The sequence below is a fragment of the Hyla sarda genome, chromosome 8 (assembly GCF_029499605.1).
Source record: "Hyla sarda isolate aHylSar1 chromosome 8, aHylSar1.hap1, whole genome shotgun sequence".
Taxonomy (NCBI): Eukaryota; Metazoa; Chordata; class Amphibia; order Anura; family Hylidae; genus Hyla; species Hyla sarda.
The window spans coordinates 224937641-224960140 of NC_079196.1; the positions used below are offsets into that span (position 1 = coordinate 224937641).

Here is a 22500-nt window from a genome sequence, read left to right on the forward strand (position 1 = left end):
ACTTCAGTAAATCTCATACACCCCCTGAAGGTCATGTGACTTATGACATATCTTCTCTGGCCTCATGGAATGCTGGGAAAGGTCAGAGACAGCAGTAAAATAACAAGACTTGCCCTTCTGCATGAAAACAGGACAAAGCGCCACCCAGAGGTAATAGAAGTAAATTACACAGTATTATAACTTGGCCTCATGGGCTTAAAGACTGAAGAAAGAAATAATGTGTGAATACCCCTTTAATATAGACCATCAGCGTATAAAGCACAGGGCCATGTATAGTGAACGCCTTGTAAGGTCGGACATGGCGCCGTTCACACTTCTGACTCCTATTTGGGCCGGGTTTACATCACGTTTTTCTCCACGTTCAGTGCGATGTCCAAAATCAAGCGTCTGGTCCATGTGCAGAAATAAGATGAGGAAATGGCGCAATGGACTTTCTATCCGTGGGATTGTGCAAATAAAACTGTATTTCTATAAAGAAGCACTCCGCACTTATTATTTATATATCACCATCACTAGTCCTATAGCAGCATCCATGTGGTTTATTACTGTAACTAGGTCATGTGAGCAACAGTCCAACCCACAGAAGATCAGTGCTTCAAAGGGGTACTGGATATGAAAAACATATCCCCTATCCTATAAGTGGCTGATTTGGGGGGGGGAGGAGGAGAGAGTTCACCCAATCTTCAGAACTGGGCCGTCTCCTCCTCAGAGAGTTCTGGCCCCCACCTTCCAAAACTAACTGGTCTCACCAGTGACGGCCCGCTCCTCCACTCACAAGCTGAGGAAGGTCATTGCTGTGGCAGAGGAGGATGTCGCTCCTGAGACCCATTCTGGGGGTGCGGGGGCACCTCAATCAGTGTGTCACCTCCCACCAGGAGGGGGTCCTCCATCAGTGCGTCACCTCCCACCAGGCAGGGGTCCTCCATCTAGTGGTTGGACCCCCCGATCTGACTCTTATCCCCTATTATGTGGCAAATAGAGAATATTTCTCAACGCACTTTGATTAAGAAAATGCATCAAAACTGCAAATAATGTGAATGGACACCTCCCCACTCATGAGTCTCATCAGTTTAAGCTTCTGGAGTATAGCCAGGTCATTAGATTTGGTCTCATTAGGCAAATAACAGTGATGAGACTCCACTCCCTCTCTCTCTGCAAAATTAGAGGATTTATGGGAAATGTTGACAGCATGACATTTCTGCTCTGACAAAGAAACAATATGGAGGAAACTCCAAACCTGTCACCTCATGTAAGCACAAGGTATACACAAGAACCTTTACATGAGGGTATTCTAGAATATGCTGCTCTATATAAGAAAGTACAACCGCTCCGTTATTTGTCTGTGGGTGATGGACGCCATCGTGTCATCTAACCTATATTGTGATCTTCTTATACAGCTGACACTGATCTTCATCACCTGGAGGTCACAGCGGCCTCTAGAGGGTCATGAAAAGCTATATATATATATATATATATATATATATATATATATATATATATATATATGCACTAATCATAAAATGTTGCAGTATCTTGTAATAACCTTTTTTATTGGACTAACAGAATTTTGTAGAGACAAGTTTTCGGGATTCCTCCCTTTATCAAGTCCAAAGCAAATCTCAGATTTATCTTTGATAAAGGGAGGAATCCGAAAGCTTCTCTACAAAATTGTCACTCAAATAAAAAAAGGTTATTACAAGATACTGCCACATTTTATGATTTGCATCACTGGACTAATACGGTTACTCACATTTACCATTTATATATATTTTTTTTATTATGCCCCATATTTATATATGGGTGACACTGTTTGGCATCATCATCGCCTCCATTTAACATAATGCAGGAGATGTTTCTGAATGTTTACAACTATGTCCATATAAATAAATAACCTGTTTACCTCCCACGCTCCCCCCAGTGTTCTGCTCCTGTCCCCTGATGTGACTGTCAGGCTCGGGAAGCATCTGGGCCCAATGTGTCCATGTCTGTCAATAAGTACCTCACTGGGGCCATTGCTTAGTGTGGGATTTCCCAACCAGGGTGCCTCCAGCTTTTGCAAAACTACAACTCCCAGCATGCTAGGACAGCCTTCGGCTGTCCTAGCATGCTGGGAGTTGTAGTTTTGCAAGAGCTGGAGGCACCCTGGTTGGGAAACACTGGCTTAGCGGCAGTGTCACACATTGGGCCCTGGTGCTTCCCATGTAGGACTGATTTATATCCTACATAATGGGCATTGTCAGGACCCCCCTCCCTCCGGCTAACCCCTTTAAAAAAAAAAATCTTATTGTCAGCAGCAGCGGGTGCTTCCTGCCCAAAGGTTTATTACATTCCCATTGCAGGAGCGGACATTTGCCGGCTGTGCTGCTCCCTCTATATTTTGGGGCGATATGTAGCGGTGTCCAGACTCCATTCCATGTGATTTATTCTGTACATACAATGATTGGAGCTTAAAAATCATTAATCAAGATTAAAAAGAAATAAATAGCTGAGGTATCAGACTAGTGTGGGCTCCAGATCTCCTCCAGGTTCCTGTAGAAGCCTCTTATATACACAGTCACGTAACGCCCAAGGGGCCATGTGTCCAGGGGCACGTTCTGTGCTTGTTCAAAAATTTTATATTCTTTCCATAATAAATAAATCCACACTGATGGAGGCGGGATCCTCCATCAGGGCGGCCATCTCCCACCAGGCGGGGTCCTCCATCAGTGCGGCATCTCCCACCAGGCGGGGTCCTCCATCATTGCAGGCACCTCCCACCAGGCGGGGTCCTCCATCAGGACGGCCATCGCCCACCAGGCGGGGTCCTCCATCAGTGCGGCATCTCCCACCAGGCGGGGTCCTCCATCAGTGCGGCATCTCCCACCAGGCAGGGTCCTCCATCAGTGCGGCATCTCCCACCAGGCAGGGTCCTCCATCATTGCAGCCATCTCCCACTAGGCGGGGTCCTCCATCATTGCAGCCATCTCCCACCAGGCGGGGTCCTCCATCATTGCAGCCATCTCCCACCAGGCGGGGTCCTCCATCATTGCAGCCATCTCCCACCAGGCGGGGTCCTCCATCAGGGCAAGTTCCTCCATCAGTGTGGCACCTCCCGCCAGGCAGGGTCCTCCATCAGTGCGGCACCTCCCGCCAGGCAGGGTCCTCCATCAGTGCGGCATCTCCCACCAGGCAGGGTCCTCCATCAGGGCGGCATCTCCCACAAGGCGGGGTCCTCCATCAGGGCGGCACCTCCCACCAGGCGGGGTCCTCCATCAGGGCGGCACCTCCCACCAGGCAGGGTCCTCCATCAGTGCGGCATCTCCCACAAGGCGGGGTCCTCCATCAGTGCGGCACCTCCCACCAGGCAGGGTCCTCCATCAGTGCGGCACCTCCCACAAGGCGGGGTCCTCCATCAGGGCGGCACCTCCCACCAGGCGGGGTCCTCCATCAGTGCGGCACCTCCCACCAGGCAGGGTCCTCCATCAGTGCGGCATCTCCCACCAGGCGGGGTCCTCCATCAGTGCAGCTCGTCCACCCAGTGAGCCTACAGAAGAGAAGACTCCTTTATACCCAGCCTAAGGTGACATCAGATGGTGACATACCGGGGTCCACTCTACCTGCGTCTGTGAGATCTCCTCCAGGTCCCCGTAGCAGCCTTTCTTATATCGGATCAGGTCTCCCCAGAGCACAGAGTTTCCGCAGCTACGAGACAGGAGGGCAGAGGTCAAAGGGGCGCAGTGTAAAAGGAGTCACATGACTTAAAGGGGTACTCCACTGGAAAACATTTTTTAATCAACTGGTGCCAGAAAGTTAAACAGATTTGTAAATGACTTCTATTAAAAAATCTTTACCCTTCCAATACTTATTAGCATCTGTATGCTACAGAGGAAATGCTTTTCTTTTTTGTCTTGTCCACAGTGCTCTCTGCTGACTCCTCTGTCCGTGTCAGGAACTGTCCAGAGCAGGAGAAAATCCCCATAGCAAACCTCTCCTGCTCTGGACAGTTCCTGACACGGACAGAGGTGTCAGCAGAGAGCACTGTGGACGAGACAAAAAAAATTCAAAAAGAAAAGCACTTCCTCTGTAGCATACAGCTGCTAAAAAGTACTGGAAGGGTAAAGATTTTTTAATAGAAGTCATTTACAAATCTGTTTTAACTTTCTGGCACCAGTTGATTTAAAAAATAAAAAAAAAAATTTAGTTTTCCACCGGAGTGCCCCTTTAATTTATCCAGGTCTACCCTTAGCACAGGCCATCAATGGATAAGGCAGTGCTGGGAAGCCCCATAGAGCTGTAGTGTCTAAACTGTAGACCTCCAGGTGTTGCAAAACTACAACTCCCAGCATGCCCGGACAGCCGTTGGCTGTCCGGGCATGCTGAGAGTTGTAGTTTTCCTAAACCTGGAGGTCCAAAGTTTGGAGACCACTGCCATAGCGATTGGGGAAGGTACCAAAAGTCAGACCTTAACCAATTCTTCAAACCATGACTTGATACTTTTCACAGCTGAGGGTTTGTTACAGTTGCATCTAGGCAGGACAGTCCCGGGCGTCAGCCGTCAGCACTAATATCTCTCGTTCTGATCGTTACGTTCTTCTTGCACTGATACATTGTATCCGTCTGAGCGATCTACAGACTGATACAATTGTAACAAATCCTCAGCTGTGAAAAAGTTAGGAGGTGACGGGCGCAGCTCACCTGGGGCACAGACCCTCCACGGGGATCAGGTGATCGGGATCATTTCGGAGGAAGAGTTTGGCCAGGCAGAGGATGTGGGCGTTCAGGGAGCAGCCGGGGTGGAAGCAGCGCAGGGCGTCATCCTGACTCTGTACGGGGAGAAGACGACATGCGGGTGAAGGTGGCGCCGGTCACCCCCCCCCCCCCCTCCCCAGTACATAGCTCCGCCCACTGATGGGAAGTTTGTGCCTCATGTGACTATACCCTCATACGTCACCCACCTGCAGCTTGTCATAGCAGACCCTGCAGCGCTGTACCACGCTGTGGAGTTGGATGGCGCTCTCCTCCTCGTGGCCCTTCTCCCCCTGGGTCTTACCGATCGGCTTGGCCCTCACTTGTCCGAATGCCAGCGGCATGTGCAGCGGAGGCTGGAGGAGGGGCGGCAGCTCCCGGTGGTACTCCTGTCTGAGCCAGCGCAGGGTGAGGGGTAAGCGGTTCCAGGGCGCCACCCGCAGCATGTGGTAGAGGACCATGAGGTGGAAGTCAAAGCTGGATTGTTTCTTTGTCTTCCGTGGCACGTGGGTGAGACGGCGGGAGACGTGCGGGTGCTGCCAGGCCCACTCAAACTAAGGAGAGACGAGAAGCTGGGTCACAACCAGAGCTGCATTTATTATTCTTATACTCCAGTCACCTCCAGAGCTGCATTTACTATTCTTATACCATAATACAGGGTTTCCCAACCAGGGTGCCTCCAGGTGTTGCAATACTACAACTACCTGCATGCCCAGACAACCAAAGGCTGTCCGGGCATGCTGGGAGTTGTAGTTTCGCAACACCTGGAGGCACCCTGGTTTGGAAACACTGCCCTAATAACCTCCAGAGCTGCATTTACAATTCTTATACTCCAGTCATATCCAGAGCTGCATTTACTATTCTTATACTCCAGTCACCTCCAGAGCTGTAGTCATAGTTGTGTCCGCTTGTTCTCTTACCCGTAAAGCTGCGATATCATTGGGGAATCCATGGACGATCAGCACCATGTCCCTGCACAGGGGAGAAGAGAAGTCACTGATCTGTACAGTTTGGGATCACGTTTTATACTCTGTGCCGGGGCCCCACGACTTCCTATAAAGGTCTGGCGGAGCCCTTGGTGCCCTCATGTACCCTACAGGGATCAGTTCTGCGGCTTCTCTGATGATCAGTGGATGGAAATATTCTGACCAGAACCATGCTGATCCTTACTCACTGACAGCCAGCAGAGATCCTGACACTGTGGGGGAACCTAGATATAGCGCAGTAGAAAGCAGAGGGATATAATGTGACTGTGCTCCTCGTGGGCGGTCCTTACCATGGGCCCCTCCCACTGGTCTTCCAGGCTCCTCCCTTCTGTTTGCCTCCGTTGTGCTGCTGGATCCGCCGCTCTGGGTTCACAGTGAAGCCGATGTAGATCCGGCCCTTGTACTTGGGATTAGTGCAGAAGAGAAGATAAACCCCGAAAAATCCTTCCACCTCCACAACCATCCTGCCTGCTGAGAGGATAGACCGGATCAGAGGCACAGTACTACTTCTACCTACACCTACACCGCACAGTACCACTTCCGCCTACACCGCACAGTACCACTTCCGCCTACACCGCACAGTACCACTTCCGCCTACACCGCACAGTACCACTTCCGCCTACACCGCACAGTACCACTTCCGCCTACACCGCACAGTGCCCCTCCCCTCCTGTATACATATAACGCACAGTGCCCCTCCCCTCCTGTATACCTATATAACGCACAGTACCCCTTCCCTCCTGTATACCTATATAACGCACAGTACCCCTTCCCTCCTGTATACCTATATAACGCACAGTACCCCTTCTCTCCTGTATACAACGCACAGTACCCCTTCCCTCCTGTATACCTATATAACGCACAGTACTCCTACCCTCCTGTACACATATATAACGCACAGTACTCCTCTCCTGTATACCTATATAATGCACAGTACTCCTTCCCTCCTGTACACATATATAATGCACAGTACTCCTTCTCTCCTGTATACCTATATAATGCACAGTACCCCTTCTCTCCTGTATACCTATATAACGCACAGTACCCTTTCTCTCTTGTATACATATATAACGCACAGTACCCCTTCTCCCCTGTATACCTATATAACGCACAGTACTCCTTCTCCCCTGTATACCTATATAACGCACAGTACCCCTTCTCTCCTGTATACATATATAACGCACAGTACTCCTTCTCCCCTGTATACATATATAATGCACAGTACTCCTCTCCTGTATACATATATAACGCACAGTACTCCTTCTCCCCTGTATACATATATAACGCACAGTACTCCTTCCCTCCTGTACACCTATATAACGCACAGTACTCCTTCCCTCCTGTACACCTATATAATGCACAGTACCCCTTCTCCCCTGTATACATATATAACGCACAGTACTCCTCTCCTGTATACATATATAATGCACAGTACTCACCTATAAACTGCAGTGATAACAGCTCATCCACCCACCTCAGTCTCCGCCCTCTTCCGGGCCGTTACGTCACTTCCTGGTTACGGGTCCTCAGCTGACGAGGCTTTCATAGTGACGGGTCGTCCTTTATAATCGCCTGTATCATTCGTTTGGTGACGCCATAAGAACCATCAAATGAAGGGTCGGATCTCACCCCGTGATATTTATTACACTGATCTCCATCATTTTACTAATAAAATCCCCAACAAATCCCAGTGATACCGTGAGACGATCAGATCTCCATCATCAGGCAATAACGGGGGCAGCACAGACCAGAAATGCCGGGGAGAATCTGATTGGCTGAATTTGTATTGTGTCTCCGCCTCCTTCTAAAGTTTTTCTCCACTCTTATTAGCTGAGCCTCCTGTCAGTCATCCTTGTGGGCGCAGCTCGGAGAATTCCCACCAATGAGAGCCGGAGGAGCGGTGCGCAGTGCGGAGGTGTCCGCGCATGCGCGGTGCTGCAGGTTGCAGTATCATGGCTGGAGACGGAGGGATCAGTGTGGAGACCCTGAAGGAGAAGCTGAGGCGGGAGCTGCAGGCCGAGCACGTGGTGAGGAGCCGGATCACGTGGGTAGTCAGTAATCTTCAACCTGTTTACCTCCAGATGTTGCAAAACTACAACTCCCAGCATGCCCGGACAGCCATTGGCTGTCCGGGCATGCTGGGAGTTGTAGTTTTGCAACATCTGGAGGTCCACAGGTTGAAGACCACTGCGTGACTATTCTAAACAAACCAGTGTCTTATTTTGTATTTTTCTAGCATGTTCTTCTAATTTATTATTTGCTCTGGCCCCTTTAAGTGAAGACCTGTCACGTCACGTGACTTCCCCCTTCTCTGCGGGATGTCCTGTAACCTCTGTAGGTTACTATAGTTACTACTGCAGTGGGAGGGGCTAAGTGACAGGGGGAGGAGTCATGAAATGAATAGAAACTCAGTTTTATAGAATCTTCTGCTGGGACTTGTGGTGCTCCAGACGTTTTATATCCGTCCTCTAATGATGTCACTGACCTGTTATTTCTTCTCCATTGCAGGAAGTAGAAGACACCTCCCCGAACCACTGCGCCACCAGCTTCAGGGTCATCGTCGTGTCCCCTCAGTTTGAGGGAAAAGCCCTTCTACAGCGACACCGGTGAGGACGACAATCCTGTACTATACTTCAGGGCTGCACTCGCTATTCTGCTGGTGGAGTCACTGTACATTAGGGATGTCCCGATACCATTTCTTTTAAAGGGGTACTCCGCCCCTAGACATCTTATCCTCAGATGTCAGATCGCGGGGGTCCCGCCACTGGGGATCTACCATGCAGCGCCTACCTTTAGCGGCTTCCGGAACAGCTGGAGGTCCTCAGGCTGAGTCCATCTCGACCACGAGGACGGAGCATAGTGACGTCACGGCTCCGCCCCCGTGTGATGTCATGCTCCACCCCCTCAATGCAAGTCAATTGGAGGGGGGGTGACAGCTGCCACGCCCCCTCCCGTAGGCTTGCATTGAGGGGGCGGAGCGTGACGTCACACAGGGGCGGAGACGTGATGTCACTATGCTCCGTCCTCGTGGTCGCCAGTAATCAGGCCTGAAGCGAACATGCTCCGGGGACTGATTCTAACGAGGTGCTACGTACAAGATCACGGGGGTCCCCAGCGGTGGGCCCCCCCCCCCCACAATCAGGCATCTTATCCCCATCTTATACCCTTAGATAAGATGTCTAAGCGCCGGAGTACCCCTTTAAGAATGAGTACTGATACTTTTTTTTAAGTACTCGCCGATACGTGTCGTGACTTTTTTTTTCTTTTTAAATGGAAAAAGTGGTGTTTTTTTTTAAAGTTTTTATTAGAGGAAGGGCTTTGTTTTTTATAATAAGAGAAAAAAAGATTTTATTTTATTTAAAAGGGGGATTCAAAATGTTATTAGGAAAGGGTTAATTCACATTATTTATTTTTTACACTTTTTTTTTCCCCTTTGTTTAGTCCCCATAGGTCACTATATTACAGGCAATCTATAGATTGAATACACTGGTCAATGATATGCCACAGCATTGATCAGTGTTATCGGCGCTCCTTTACTAATGCCTGCCATGGTTGGCTGCAGTAAAGGAGCGATGATTGGACGGCACAGTAAGGGACCTCCGGCCGTCCTTGCAGCTGACACCGCGATTTCACTGCAGTGATCCCGATCAGCATCTCAGAGCCAAACAGCAGGTAACTACAGGACTTATTAGATGCTGCAATCAACTTTGATCATGGTGTCTATAGGGTTAATGCCGGACATCATCACGATCAGTGATGTTCGGCATTAGCCTCAGGTCCCGGCTATGATGTGCGCTGCATAGTTTGGCACCTCCGTGATACCTGCCGGCGAGTATCGGATTAGGTATCGGGGACATTTGCACAAATACTAGAACTCGTGGTAATGTCCAGTATCTATACCGGTATCGGGAAATCCCTAGTGTACATACATTACATTACTTATCCTGTACTGATCCTGAGTTATATCCTGTATTATACCCCAGAGCTGTACTCACTATTCTGCTGGTGAGGTCACTGTGTACATACATTACATTACTTATCCTGTACTGATCCTGAGTTATATCCTGTATTATACACCAGAGCTGTACTCACTATTCTGCTGGTGAGGTCACTGTGTACATACATTACATTACTTATCCTGTACTGATCCTGAGTTATATCCTGTATTATACTCCAGAGCTGTACTCACTATTCTGCTGGCGAGGTCACTGTGTACATACATTACATTACTTATCCTGTACTGATCCTGAGTTATATCCTGTATTATACTCCAGAGCTGTACTTACTATTCTGCTGCTGGTGAGATCACTGTGTACATACATTACATTACTGATCCTGTGCTGATCCTGAGTTATATCCTGTATTATACTCCAGAGCTGTACTCACTATTCTGCTGGTGAGGTCACTGTGTACATACATTACATTACTTATCCTGTACTGATCCTGAGTTATATCCTGTATTATACACCAGAGCTGTACTCACTATTCTGCTGGTGAGGTCACTGTGTACATACATTACATTACTTATCCTGTACTGATCCTGAGTTATATCCTGTATTATACTCCAGAGCTGTACTTACTATTCTGCTGCTGGTGAGATCACTGTGTACATACATTACATTACTGATCCTGTGCTGATCCTGAGTTATATCCTGTATTATACTCCAGAGCTGTACTCACTATTCTGCTGGTGAGGTCACTGTGTACATACATTACATTACTTATCCTGTACTGATCCTGAGTTATATCCTGTATTATACACCAGAGCTGTACTCACTATTCTGCTGGTGAGGTCACTGTGTACATACATTACATTACTTATCCTGTACTGATCCTGAGTTATATCCTGTATTATACTCCAGAGCTGTACTTACTATTCTGCTGCTGGTGAGATCACTGTGTACATACATTACATTACTGATCCTGTGCTGATCCTGAGTTATATCCTGTATTATACTCCAGAGCTGTACTCACTATTCTGCTGGTGAGGTCACTGTGTACATACATTACATTACTTATCCTGTACTGATCCTGAGTTATATCCTGTATTATACACCAGAGCTGTACTCACTATTCTGCTGGTGAGGTCACTGTGTACATACATTACATTACTTATCCTGTACTGATCCTGAGTTATATCCTGTATTATACTCCAGAGCTGTACTTACTATTCTGCTGCTGGTGAGATCACTGTGTACATACATTACATTACTGATCCTGTGCTGATCCTGAGTTATATCCTGTATTATACTCCAGAGCTGTACTCACTATTCTGCTGGTGAGGTCACTGTGTACATACATTACATTACTTATCCTGTACTGATCCTGAGTTATATCCTGTATTATACCCCAGAGCTGTACTCACTATTCTGCTGGTGAGGTCACTTTGTACATACATTACATTACTTATCCTGTACTGATCCTGAGTTATATCCTGTATTATACTCCAGAGCTGCACTCACTATTCTGCTGGTGAGGTCACTGTGTACATACATTACATTACTTATCCTGTACTGATCCTGAGTTATATCCTGTATTATACTCCAGAGCTGTACTCACTATTCTGCTGGTGGGATCACTGTGTACATACATTACATTACTTATCCTGTACTGATCCTGAGTTATATCCTGTATTATACTCCAGAGCTGTACTCACTATTCTGCTGGTGAGGTCACTGTGTACATACATTACATTACTTATCCTGTACTGATCCTGAGTTATATCCTGTATTATACTCCAGAGCTGCACTCACTATTCTGCTGGTGAGGTCACTGTGTACATACATTACATTACTTATCCTGTACTGATCCTGAGTTATATCCTGTATTATACCCCAGAGCTGTACTCACTATTCTGCTGGTGAGGTCACTGTGTACATACATTACTTATCCTGTACTGATCCTGAGTTATATCCTGTATTATACTCCAGAGCTGTACTCACTATTCTGCTGGTGGGATCACTGTGTACATACATTACATTACTTATCCTGTACTGATCCTGAGTTATATCCTGTATTATACTCCAGAGCTGTACTCACTATTCTGCTGGTGGGATCACTGTGTACATACATTACATTACTTATCCTGTACTGATCCTGAGTTATATCCTGTATTATACACCAGAGCTGTACTCACTATTCTGCTGGTGAGGTCACTGTGTACATACATTACATTACTTATCCTGTACTGATCCTGAGTTATATCCTGTATTATACTCCAGAGCTGTACTCACTATTCTGCTGGCGAGGTCACTGTGTACATACATTACATTACTTATCCTGTACTGATCCTGAGTTATATCCTGTATTATACTCCAGAGCTGTACTTACTATTCTGCTGCTGGTGAGATCACTGTGTACATACATTACATTACTGATCCTGTGCTGATCCTGAGTTATATCCTGTATTATACTCCAGAGCTGTACTCACTATTCTGCTGGTGAGGTCACTGTGTACATACATTACATTACTTATCCTGTACTGATCCTGAGTTATATCCTGTATTATACACCAGAGCTGTACTCACTATTCTGCTGGTGAGGTCACTGTGTACATACATTACATTACTTATCCTGTACTGATCCTGAGTTATATCCTGTATTATACTCCAGAGCTGTACTCACTATTCTGCTGGTGAGGTCACTGTGTACATACATTACATTACTTATCCTGTACTGATCCTGAGTTATATCCTGTATTATACTCCAGAGCTGTACTTACTATTCTGCTGCTGGTGAGATCACTGTGTACATACATTACATTACTGATCCTGTGCTGATCCTGAGTTATATCCTGTATTATACTCCAGAGCTGTACTCACTATTCTGCTGGTGAGGTCACTGTGTACATACATTACATTACTTATCCTGTACTGATCCTGAGTTATATCCTGTATTATACACCAGAGCTGTACTCACTATTCTGCTGGTGAGGTCACTGTGTACATACATTACATTACTTATCCTGTACTGATCCTGAGTTATATCCTGTATTATACTCCAGAGCTGTACTTACTATTCTGCTGCTGGTGAGATCACTGTGTACATACATTACATTACTGATCCTGTGCTGATCCTGAGTTATATCCTGTATTATACTCCAGAGCTGTACTCACTATTCTGCTGGTGAGGTCACTGTGTACATACATTACATTACTTATCCTGTACTGATCCTGAGTTATATCCTGTATTATACACCAGAGCTGTACTCACTATTCTGCTGGTGAGGTCACTGTGTACATACATTACATTACTTATCCTGTACTGATCCTGAGTTATATCCTGTATTATACTCCAGAGCTGTACTTACTATTCTGCTGCTGGTGAGATCACTGTGTACATACATTACATTACTGATCCTGTGCTGATCCTGAGTTATATCCTGTATTATACTCCAGAGCTGTACTCACTATTCTGCTGGTGAGGTCACTGTGTACATACATTACATTACTTATCCTGTACTGATCCTGAGTTATATCCTGTATTATACCCCAGAGCTGTACTCACTATTCTGCTGGTGAGGTCACTTTGTACATACATTACATTACTTATCCTGTACTGATCCTGAGTTATATCCTGTATTATACTCCAGAGCTGCACTCACTATTCTGCTGGTGAGGTCACTGTGTACATACATTACATTACTTATCCTGTACTGATCCTGAGTTATATCCTGTATTATACTCCAGAGCTGTACTCACTATTCTGCTGGTGGGATCACTGTGTACATACATTACATTACTTATCCTGTACTGATCCTGAGTTATATCCTGTATTATACTCCAGAGCTGTACTCACTATTCTGCTGGTGAGGTCACTGTGTACATACATTACATTACTTATCCTGTACTGATCCTGAGTTATATCCTGTATTATACTCCAGAGCTGCACTCACTATTCTGCTGGTGAGGTCACTGTGTACATACATTACATTACTTATCCTGTACTGATCCTGAGTTATATCCTGTATTATACCCCAGAGCTGTACTCACTATTCTGCTGGTGAGGTCACTGTGTACATACATTACTTATCCTGTACTGATCCTGAGTTATATCCTGTATTATACTCCAGAGCTGCACTCACTATTCTGCTGGTGGGATCACTGTGTACATACATTACATTACTTATCCTGTACTGATCCTGAGTTATATCCTGTATTATACTCCAGAGCTGTACTCACTATTCTGCTGGTGGGATCACTGTGTACATACATTACATTACTTATCCTGTACTGATCCTGAGTTATATCCTGTATTATACCCCAGAGCTGTACTCACTATTCTGCTGGTGAGATCACTGTGTACATACATTACTTATCCTGTACTGATCCTGAGTTATATCCTGTATTATACTCCAGAGCTGTACTCACTATTCTGCTGGTGAGATCACTGTGTACATACATTACTTATCCTGTACTGATCCTGAGTTATATCCTGTATTATACACCAGAGCTGTACTCACTATTCTGCTGGTGAGGTCACTGTGTACATACATTACATTACTTATCCTGTACTGATCCTGAGTTATATCCTGTATTATACTCCAGAGCTGTACTTACTATTCTGCTGCTGGTGAGATCACTGTGTACATACATTACATTACTGATCCTGTGCTGATCCTGAGTTATATCCTGTATTATACTCCAGAGCTGTACTCACTATTCTGCTGGTGAGGTCACTGTGTACATACATTACATTACTTATCCTGTACTGATCCTGAGTTATATCCTGTATTATACCCCAGAGCTGTACTCACTATTCTGCTGGTGAGGTCACTTTGTACATACATTACATTACTTATCCTGTACTGATCCTGAGTTATATCCTGTATTATACTCCAGAGCTGCACTCACTATTCTGCTGGTGAGGTCACTGTGTACATACATTACATTACTTATCCTGTACTGATCCTGAGTTATATCCTGTATTATACTCCAGAGCTGTACTCACTATTCTGCTGGTGGGATCACTGTGTACATACATTACATTACTTATCCTGTACTGATCCTGAGTTATATCCTGTATTATACTCCAGAGCTGTACTCACTATTCTGCTGGTGAGGTCACTGTGTACATACATTACATTACTTATCCTGTACTGATCCTGAGTTATATCCTGTATTATACTCCAGAGCTGCACTCACTATTCTGCTGGTGAGGTCACTGTGTACATACATTACATTACTTATCCTGTACTGATCCTGAGTTATATCCTGTATTATACCCCAGAGCTGTACTCACTATTCTGCTGGTGAGGTCACTGTGTACATACATTACTTATCCTGTACTGATCCTGAGTTATATCCTGTATTATACTCCAGAGCTGCACTCACTATTCTGCTGGTGGGATCACTGTGTACATACATTACATTACTTATCCTGTACTGATCCTGAGTTATATCCTGTATTATACTCCAGAGCTGTACTCACTATTCTGCTGGTGGGATCACTGTGTACATACATTACATTACTTATCCTGTACTGATCCTGAGTTATATCCTGTATTATACCCCAGAGCTGTACTCACTATTCTGCTGGTGAGATCACTGTGTACATACATTACTTATCCTGTACTGATCCTGAGTTATATCCTGTATTATACTCCAGAGCTGTACTCACTATTCTGCTGGTGAGATCACTGTGTACATACATTACATACAGCATTAGGATATAGTTTGTGACTCTCTGCTGCCCCCTACAGGCTCGTGAACAGTTGTCTGGCAGAAGAACTGAAGATCATTCACGCCTTTGAGCAGAAGACGCTGACTCCGGCCCAGTGGGAGCAAGAGAAGCAGAAGTGATGGGGGCGGCGGCGGCCATTTTTGTGTGGACTCGGGTGAAGGTCTCTATGGACATTTCTGACAATTTAGAGATATAAGAATAAATGATGTTCCGGTGACTCTGACGTCTTCTTCTGATATATAGAGGTCATGACCCTTCAAAATTAATATTCTCCAGACCAGCGTTTCCCAACCAGGGTGCTTCCAGCTGTTGCAAAACTACAACTCCCAGCATGCCCGGACAGCCGAAGGCTGTCCGGGCATGCTGAGAGTTGTAGTTTTGCAACAGCTGGAGGCACCCTGGTTGGGAAACGCTGCTTCACTCCTGCTTTTGCAAAAAAGTTCTGCAGCCGTGGAGCTATGAGGCAGATAAGTCGCGGACGTCGGTGATCATGTGACCGTTCACTTTATTCTCGCGGTTTCATCAGACAGAACATTTCCCATTAATATAAAATAAAATCCCAGCAATGACTTAAATTCTTGAATTTCTCTTGTACCATTTATAATAGTATTTACACCTTCAGGACGGTATAGGGGGCGGCGGTGAGCAGAAGGTCAGGGGGCGGGGTCACGGCAGGAGGGTCATCAGACCCCGCCTCCTGCGCCGTAACAGTGTCCACTATTCCATCGTCTTAACACTCTTCTGGTAGCGACACACGGTGGGCTAAAGGGGTGGGACTCCAAGTCAATGGCGCCCCCTATCCCCCGCGGTTCAGTTGGACGCGTTCCCCTCCAGCTGCGCGATGCGTTTCTCCTGCTCCGCGACGGTCGCTTTCAGCTGCTTTATGTCCTCCAGGAGCTGCTCCAGGGTGAAGTCCTGTGTATAAGGATATAGTGGGGGGAGATATCATTTATGTGAACATTTTTGCGCCATTTTCCTGACATCATTTCAGTGTCTAATAAACCCTTTAATCACCGGGACAATTAAAATGTTTCCAATTTTTTGTTTTTTCCTCCTCCCCTTCTAATAGCCCCCCCCCCTCCTACAGACTCATAGGAGGTTTGTTGTTTTTTTGCCACAAAATCGGCGGCAAAGGTAAAGGGGTATTCCAGGAAAAAACTTTTTTCTATATATCAACTGGCTCCAGAAAGTTAAACATATTTGTAAATTACTTCTATTAAAAAAATCTTAATCCTTTCAGTACTTATGAGCTTCTGAAGTTAAGGTTGTTCTTTTCTGTCTAAGTGCTCTCTGATGACACGTGTCTCGGGAACCGCCCGGTTTAGAAGCAAATCCCCATAGCAAACCCCTCCTACTCTGCTCTCTGCTGACATCTCTGCTTGTCTCGGGAACTGCACACTGTTGCCAGACAGAAAACAACAACTCAACTTTAGCAGTTGATAATTATTGGAAGGATTAAGATTTTTTTAATAGAAGTAATTTACAAATCTGTTTAACTTTCTGGAGCCAGTTGATTTAAAAAAAAATAATTTTTTTTTCCTGGAATACCCCTTTATTGTTATATTTTAATAGTTCTGACATTTACGCGCACGGCGATACCACGTATGTGTTTTTATTTACATAAAAAAAGGGGGGGGGGGGATTATTCACATTTATTAACCCTTTTTTTTTTATTTTTTTAATAACACTATTTCTTAGTCCCCCGTAGGGAATTATTACATGCGATTTTTTTTTTTTTTTAAATAATTTTTTGGTTGTATTAATCGGTGTTATCGGCGCTCCGCATATACAGCCTGCCAAGGCTGCCTGTGTTCTCAGAAGCGCCAATTGTTCGGCAGAAACTCCGATATGGACCGCCGGCCTTCATCGCAGTTGATCCGGACCCCATGTTCGCTTCCACAGTGGTCCGGATCAGCCCACTGGCACATGTTATTTTTAACTTTTCGATCACGGAATCTAAAGGGTTAATCTAGGTGCTGTGCACAACTACAACACCCAGCATGCCCGGACAGCCTTCGGTTGTCCGGGCATGCTGGGTGTTGTAGTTTTGCAAAAGCTGTAGGCACCCTGGTTGGGAAACGCTGCCCTAAGGGGTGGAATATACTTGCACTTTTTTTTTTTTACGTCGCCCCCTAAGTGCAAAACAAATTGCGCAAAAACAATGATGAATTTTCATTCCCCCCCGTAGTGTTATCATGTACAGTGCACTGTAAGGTCACAGCTGAATGTCTCAGTCTGGATGAAAACTAGAATGTTCTGTTCATTGACAGCAAGCATCGGTTACTCTTCCTCAAGCGCGTTCTCCTACCTCACATGCCCCGCTCCCGTTGGATGACTGGCTGCGTTTCGGCAGTCGCACGTTCAGGATGTTCTTGGTGACTTTCAGTTCGCGGCTCTTGCTAGGGACGTAGCCGTCCTTCAGGGAGATGAGCAGCGGCTCCGCGTTCTTACCGGACAGCCACTCCTCCGCAGTGAGGGCCGCGTCTGGGCCGAGGGTGTCTGGGTACAGATCCTCCTGGAAGAGGTCAGACTGCGGAGGAGAGGAGCGGGGTCAGGGTGTATATACATTACATTACTGATCCTGAGTTATATCCTGTATTATACTGCAGAGCTGTACTCACTATTCTGCTGGTGAGGTCACTGTGTACATACATTACATTACTTATCCTATACTGATCCTGAGTTATATCCTGTATTATACCCCAGAGCTGTACTCACTATTCTGCTGGTGAGGTCACTGTGTACATACATTACATTACTTATCCTATACTGATCCTGAGTTATATTCTGTATTATACTCCAGAGCTGTACTCACTATTCTGCTGGTGAGGTCACTGTGTACATACATTACATTACTTATCTTGTACTGATCCTGAGTTATATCCTGTATTATACTCCAAAGCTGCACTCACTATTCTGCTGGTGAGGTCACTGTGTACATACATTACATTACTTATCCTGTACTGATCCTGAGTTATATCCTGTATTATACTCCAGAGCTGTACTCACTATTCTGCTGGTGGGGTCACTGTGTACATACATTACATTACTTATCCTGTACTGATCCTGAGTTATATCCTGTATTATACTCCAGAGCTGCACTCACTATTCTGCTGGTGAGGTCACTGTGTACATACATTACATTACTTATCCTGTACTGATCCTGAGTTATATCCTGTATTATACTCCAGAGCTGTACTCACTATTCTGCTGGTGAGGTCACTCTCTACATACATTACATTACTTATCCTGTACTGATCCTGAGTTATATCCTGTATTATACTCCAGAGCTGTACTCACTATTCTGCTGGTGAGGTCACTGTGTACATACATTACATTACTTATCCTGTACTGATCCTGAGTTATATCCTGTATTATACTCCAGAGCTGTACTCACTATTCTGCTGGTGAGGTCACTGTGTACATACATTACTTATCCTGTACTGATCCTGAATTATATCCTGTATTATACTCCAGAGCTGCACTCACTATTCTGCTGGTGAGGTCACTGTGTACATACATTACATTACTTATCCTGTACTGATCCTGAGTTATATATCAGACAGGAGGCTCATATCTTGCATTAATCTTTCTTTTATTAATGCCCATAGCAGAATTTTATTAAAATAATGTATTTAATATAACTTTTTGAAAAAACTACAACTCCCAGCAGCCCTTGCGCCTTCCTCCTCCCATTTCCTGTTGACTGGTGCTATAAATGAGGCTGCTGGAAGATCCACCTCCTCTTTCTTTCTGCTCATGGCAGACAGATAAGTACACTGAATGTATATGTTTTCTATAAGTTTCTGACTATTCAAATTCATCTCTTTTTCTCATATATTCTTCATATCTATCATTATTATTCTCAGTTATTTCCCTTTTATATATTTTCCTTTTATATATATCTGTCATATTCTACGCGTTTGTCCCTTATGGATTTTGCCGGTGGCCGGTGAGTTCCGGCTTACCTCTGTGAGGGCGAGACACGGAATTCTTTTCCGTCTATCTCCCCCTTCCTCCCACCCTCTCTTTTGGCTTACCGGCGCCATTTTGAGCTTCTTCGCGCGCTTCTCCTCCCTCCTTCCCGCCACTGAGCTTCTTGTTCGCCGGAAAGGAGGGGAGGAGGGCGTTTCCTCTTCTAACGCGCATCTTCTGACGCGCTTTGCTAACACCACTCCACCAATCACAGCGCTCCCTGCCGAGTTCTCGTGAGATTTCGCCTGGGACCGCTGTGACTAGTTGCCGCCTCCTCTCCCCGTCGCCAGTGTGGTGCGAGCGGCGAGAGGAACGGCAGCAATTTTGTGGTGGTCAGCGTTTCGGTCAATTACCATCTCCCCAGGTAGTTTCACAGTCCGGTCACAGAATACTGACAGGATCCTGTTAGGTGCTAACCTTTAACCTGCAATTAATTATACTATTGACAACTAGGCTGTTCCAATCATAACCAGCTTATAATAGAAACCTATTCAATAGCTTGTGGAGCTCATAGTGAGGTCCACTACAGATTCACTTTGAATATCTTAGTGCTACTTGATAGCCTACACTAGATATGGCTGGTGATAACAACAAACATACTGCCCCTATCATGGCTGGTACTGAGGAGCATATTGAGTTAGAAGCCTCCCAGTTAATGACGGCTACTCAGATACAAGACCTCATAAATAGGTCTGTCCAAGCTGCACTAGCCTCAACTATACATCCCTCTATTAAACCCTCAGTCTCTGGAGAGAAACCTAATAGGGGTAAAGCGCTTTCCAAGCGCAAACATATTAATGAACAACTCGACTCCCCGGCAGGGGAAGAAAATAATATGTCCAGGACAGGACCCACTCCGGCCTGTCAAACCCCACATCCTGTATACGACCGACCCTTGGGCCTCAAGGAGACCATTACAAAGAGGCATAAGTCCAATAAAAGGACCAAACCAGACTCGTACGACACATCGGAGGATGAGTCGTCAGAAGTCTCTGAGGTGGCCGAGGCCACGGACTCCGACTCTGACAAGGAGGATGCGGGGTTCTTAGCAGAAAATTCTAACGCCAATCTCGACATACCTTCCGAGACGGTACTAGATACACTCGGACAACCGTTCTTTAGTCCGGAGGCTATCACTCATCCCCGGTCAGGGGATTGGGCCCCATTACCGCAAGTTGCGGACTATATAGAGTTTTGGACCAGAAAAGCACTGGATCGGTCCAATCGCAACAAACTGCGATCAGAGTGCCCCAGACCATATGTGGCCAAGAAAGTGGCACAAACACCGGAAATAGATCCGGTCCTGATGAAATATTTAACCCGCTCCGGCAAGTACTCCAAAAAAGGAATTGAACGTTCGTTCAAGGTGATACAGGATCGGATCTTAGACCTCCTGGGCCCGCTTACTAAAATTTTAAACCTGTCGGAACAGGCAGCCTCTACCTCCCAGCCGGTGGATTTAGGGCAACTAAGAGGGTGGGCCCAGCGTGCTATATGCATGCTCGGCAGCGCCAACACAACTTGTTCTATTGAACGCAGAAGGTCCATATTAATGAAATTGGAACCTCAATTGTCGCACCTTGCTGAGAATGAGCCGGGCCCTTCTGCTGAAGGCCTTCTCTTCGGCGAGGATTTGATTAAGAATATAAATAAATTTGTGTCCTTATTTACTAGCCTTGATAAGGCTCAGAATTCACTGAAAAAATCGGGTTCTAACCCTAAGGTTTTTGGCAAGGCCGGCAGAGGGAGAGGGCGCTCTGCCGGCCGCACTGCCTACTTCAGGCCCTACGCTAGACCAAATCCACAGCCGTACGCTCCTGCTCAGCAGTCATACACCTTGCCGGTGGCACAACCTGCCCCCTTTTTTCCACCACGTGGACGCCCCTGGAGGGGACGTGGAGGCCGAGGTTTCCCCAGATCCCGTCCGTCAGCCGGTGAGTATACATCCTCTTACACTATCACAAACACTTGTGGGGGGCAGACTGAAGTATTTTATCCACGTCTGGTCCATGATTACGGCAGACGCTTGGATCATCAATACTGTAAAGGGTTACTAGATAGATTTTCAGTCCCTTCCAGTACTGAACGTCAGGCCACATCCCATTCATTTCTCGTCCCAAAACATGACACTCATAGACACCGAGCTTCAGGAGCTTGTAACAAAAAATGCAGTACAGGAGGTGGACCCCCTCTCCCCAGGGTTTATCAGCAATTTATTCCTTGTCAAGAAAAAGGATGGCGGCTATCGCCCTGTGATCAACCTAAGAGACCTGAATCAACACGTGACTTACCGTCACTTCAAGATGGAGGGTATCCACCTGTTACGCGACCTCTTATGGCCAGGCGACTGGTTAGTGAAGGTCGACCTGAAGGACGCGTATCTCACCGTCCCCATGCACCCATCCTCCCAACCTTTCCTAAGGTTTCTGTGGAGAGACCGAATGTGGCAATTCACCTGCCTGCCATTCGGATTATCATCGGCCCCTTGGTGTTTCACAAAGTTACTCAAGCCGGTAGTAGCGACTCTCAGGAGCAGAGGGGTGCGACTAATTATTTATCTGGACGACTTACTGATCATGGCAAGTTCCAGAGCACAAGTCTTGTTGCACAGTCAGTGGACTGTGGGGTTGTTGAAGGAACTAGGGTTCCTGATCAACGACAAAAAGTCCATTCTGATTCCTTCACGATCGATGGAATTTCTAGGTTTCCTGGTGGATACCGAACAAGCAGTACTACGTCTACCCAATGCCAAACTAGCCCTGATTCGCAAAGAAATCAGGGCTGTGTTGCGCAAAGGTCAGGTGTCGTTACGGATGATTGCTCGAATAGTCGGCCTGTTGGCGGCTTCCATTCAAGCAATCTTTCCGGCCCCGCTCCATTATCGGGCACTTCAGAGGCTCAAGATCCTCCATCTTCGACAGGGTTTACGCTACGCAGACGAGATTGCTCTCTGCCCGGAGGCGGTGACGGAGTTACACTGGTGGCTATGCCATGCCGTCGAATGGAACGGCAAAACTATATTCAACTCCTGCCCAGACATCATCATAGAGTCCGATGCGAGTCGACATGGTTGGGGGGCACGCTGTGGTCGAGCCACAACAGGAGGGAGTTGGTCAGAAGACGAATCTCTTCT

General features: G+C 46.2%; 3 protein-coding genes across 8 annotated transcripts in view; 1 reads left to right on the forward strand and 2 right to left on the reverse strand.

Annotated features, from left to right (window-relative positions):
* Positions 1–2175: 2175 nt before the first annotated feature.
* LOC130284848 (structure-specific endonuclease subunit slx1-like) lies at positions 2176–7282 on the reverse strand. 2 transcript variants are annotated; one of them, XM_056535705.1, is made up of 7 exons: positions 7151–7282; positions 6002–6179; positions 5646–5697; positions 4935–5279; positions 4675–4802; positions 3597–3681; positions 2176–3523 (listed from the first exon to the last, which is right to left on the reverse strand). In XM_056535705.1, the coding sequence occupies exons 2-7, from the start codon at positions 6172–6174 to the stop codon at positions 3497–3499; spliced, it is 810 nt and encodes a 269-aa protein (XP_056391680.1). In that variant the 5' UTR covers positions 6175–6179; positions 7151–7282; the 3' UTR covers positions 2176–3496. The 2 variants fall into 2 exon arrangements, with proteins under 2 accessions (XP_056391680.1, XP_056391679.1); XM_056535704.1 differs by having other exon boundaries at positions 6002–6182; positions 7151–7203.
* Positions 7283–7606: 324 nt separating this feature from the next.
* On the forward strand, positions 7607–15609 carry BOLA2B (bolA family member 2B). Its single transcript, XM_056535706.1, has 3 exons — positions 7607–7738; positions 8220–8317; positions 15412–15609. Exons 1-3 carry the CDS (start codon positions 7637–7639, stop codon positions 15509–15511), a joined length of 300 nt encoding a protein of 99 aa, XP_056391681.1. The 5' UTR covers positions 7607–7636; the 3' UTR covers positions 15512–15609.
* A 115-nt stretch (positions 15610–15724) lies between these two features.
* CORO1A (coronin 1A) overlaps positions 15725–22500 on the reverse strand; it is a 107518-nt gene continuing 100742 nt past the window's right edge. For all 5 annotated transcript variants that reach the window (XM_056535697.1, XM_056535696.1, XM_056535694.1 and 2 more), the window contains 2 exons: positions 17701–17922; positions 15725–16307 (listed from right to left, as the gene is read on the reverse strand). In XM_056535697.1, the coding sequence (XP_056391672.1) occupies positions 16203–16307; positions 17701–17922 (327 nt within the window). In that variant the 3' untranslated portion in view covers positions 15725–16202. The remainder of the gene's footprint in view (positions 16308–17700; positions 17923–22500) is intronic.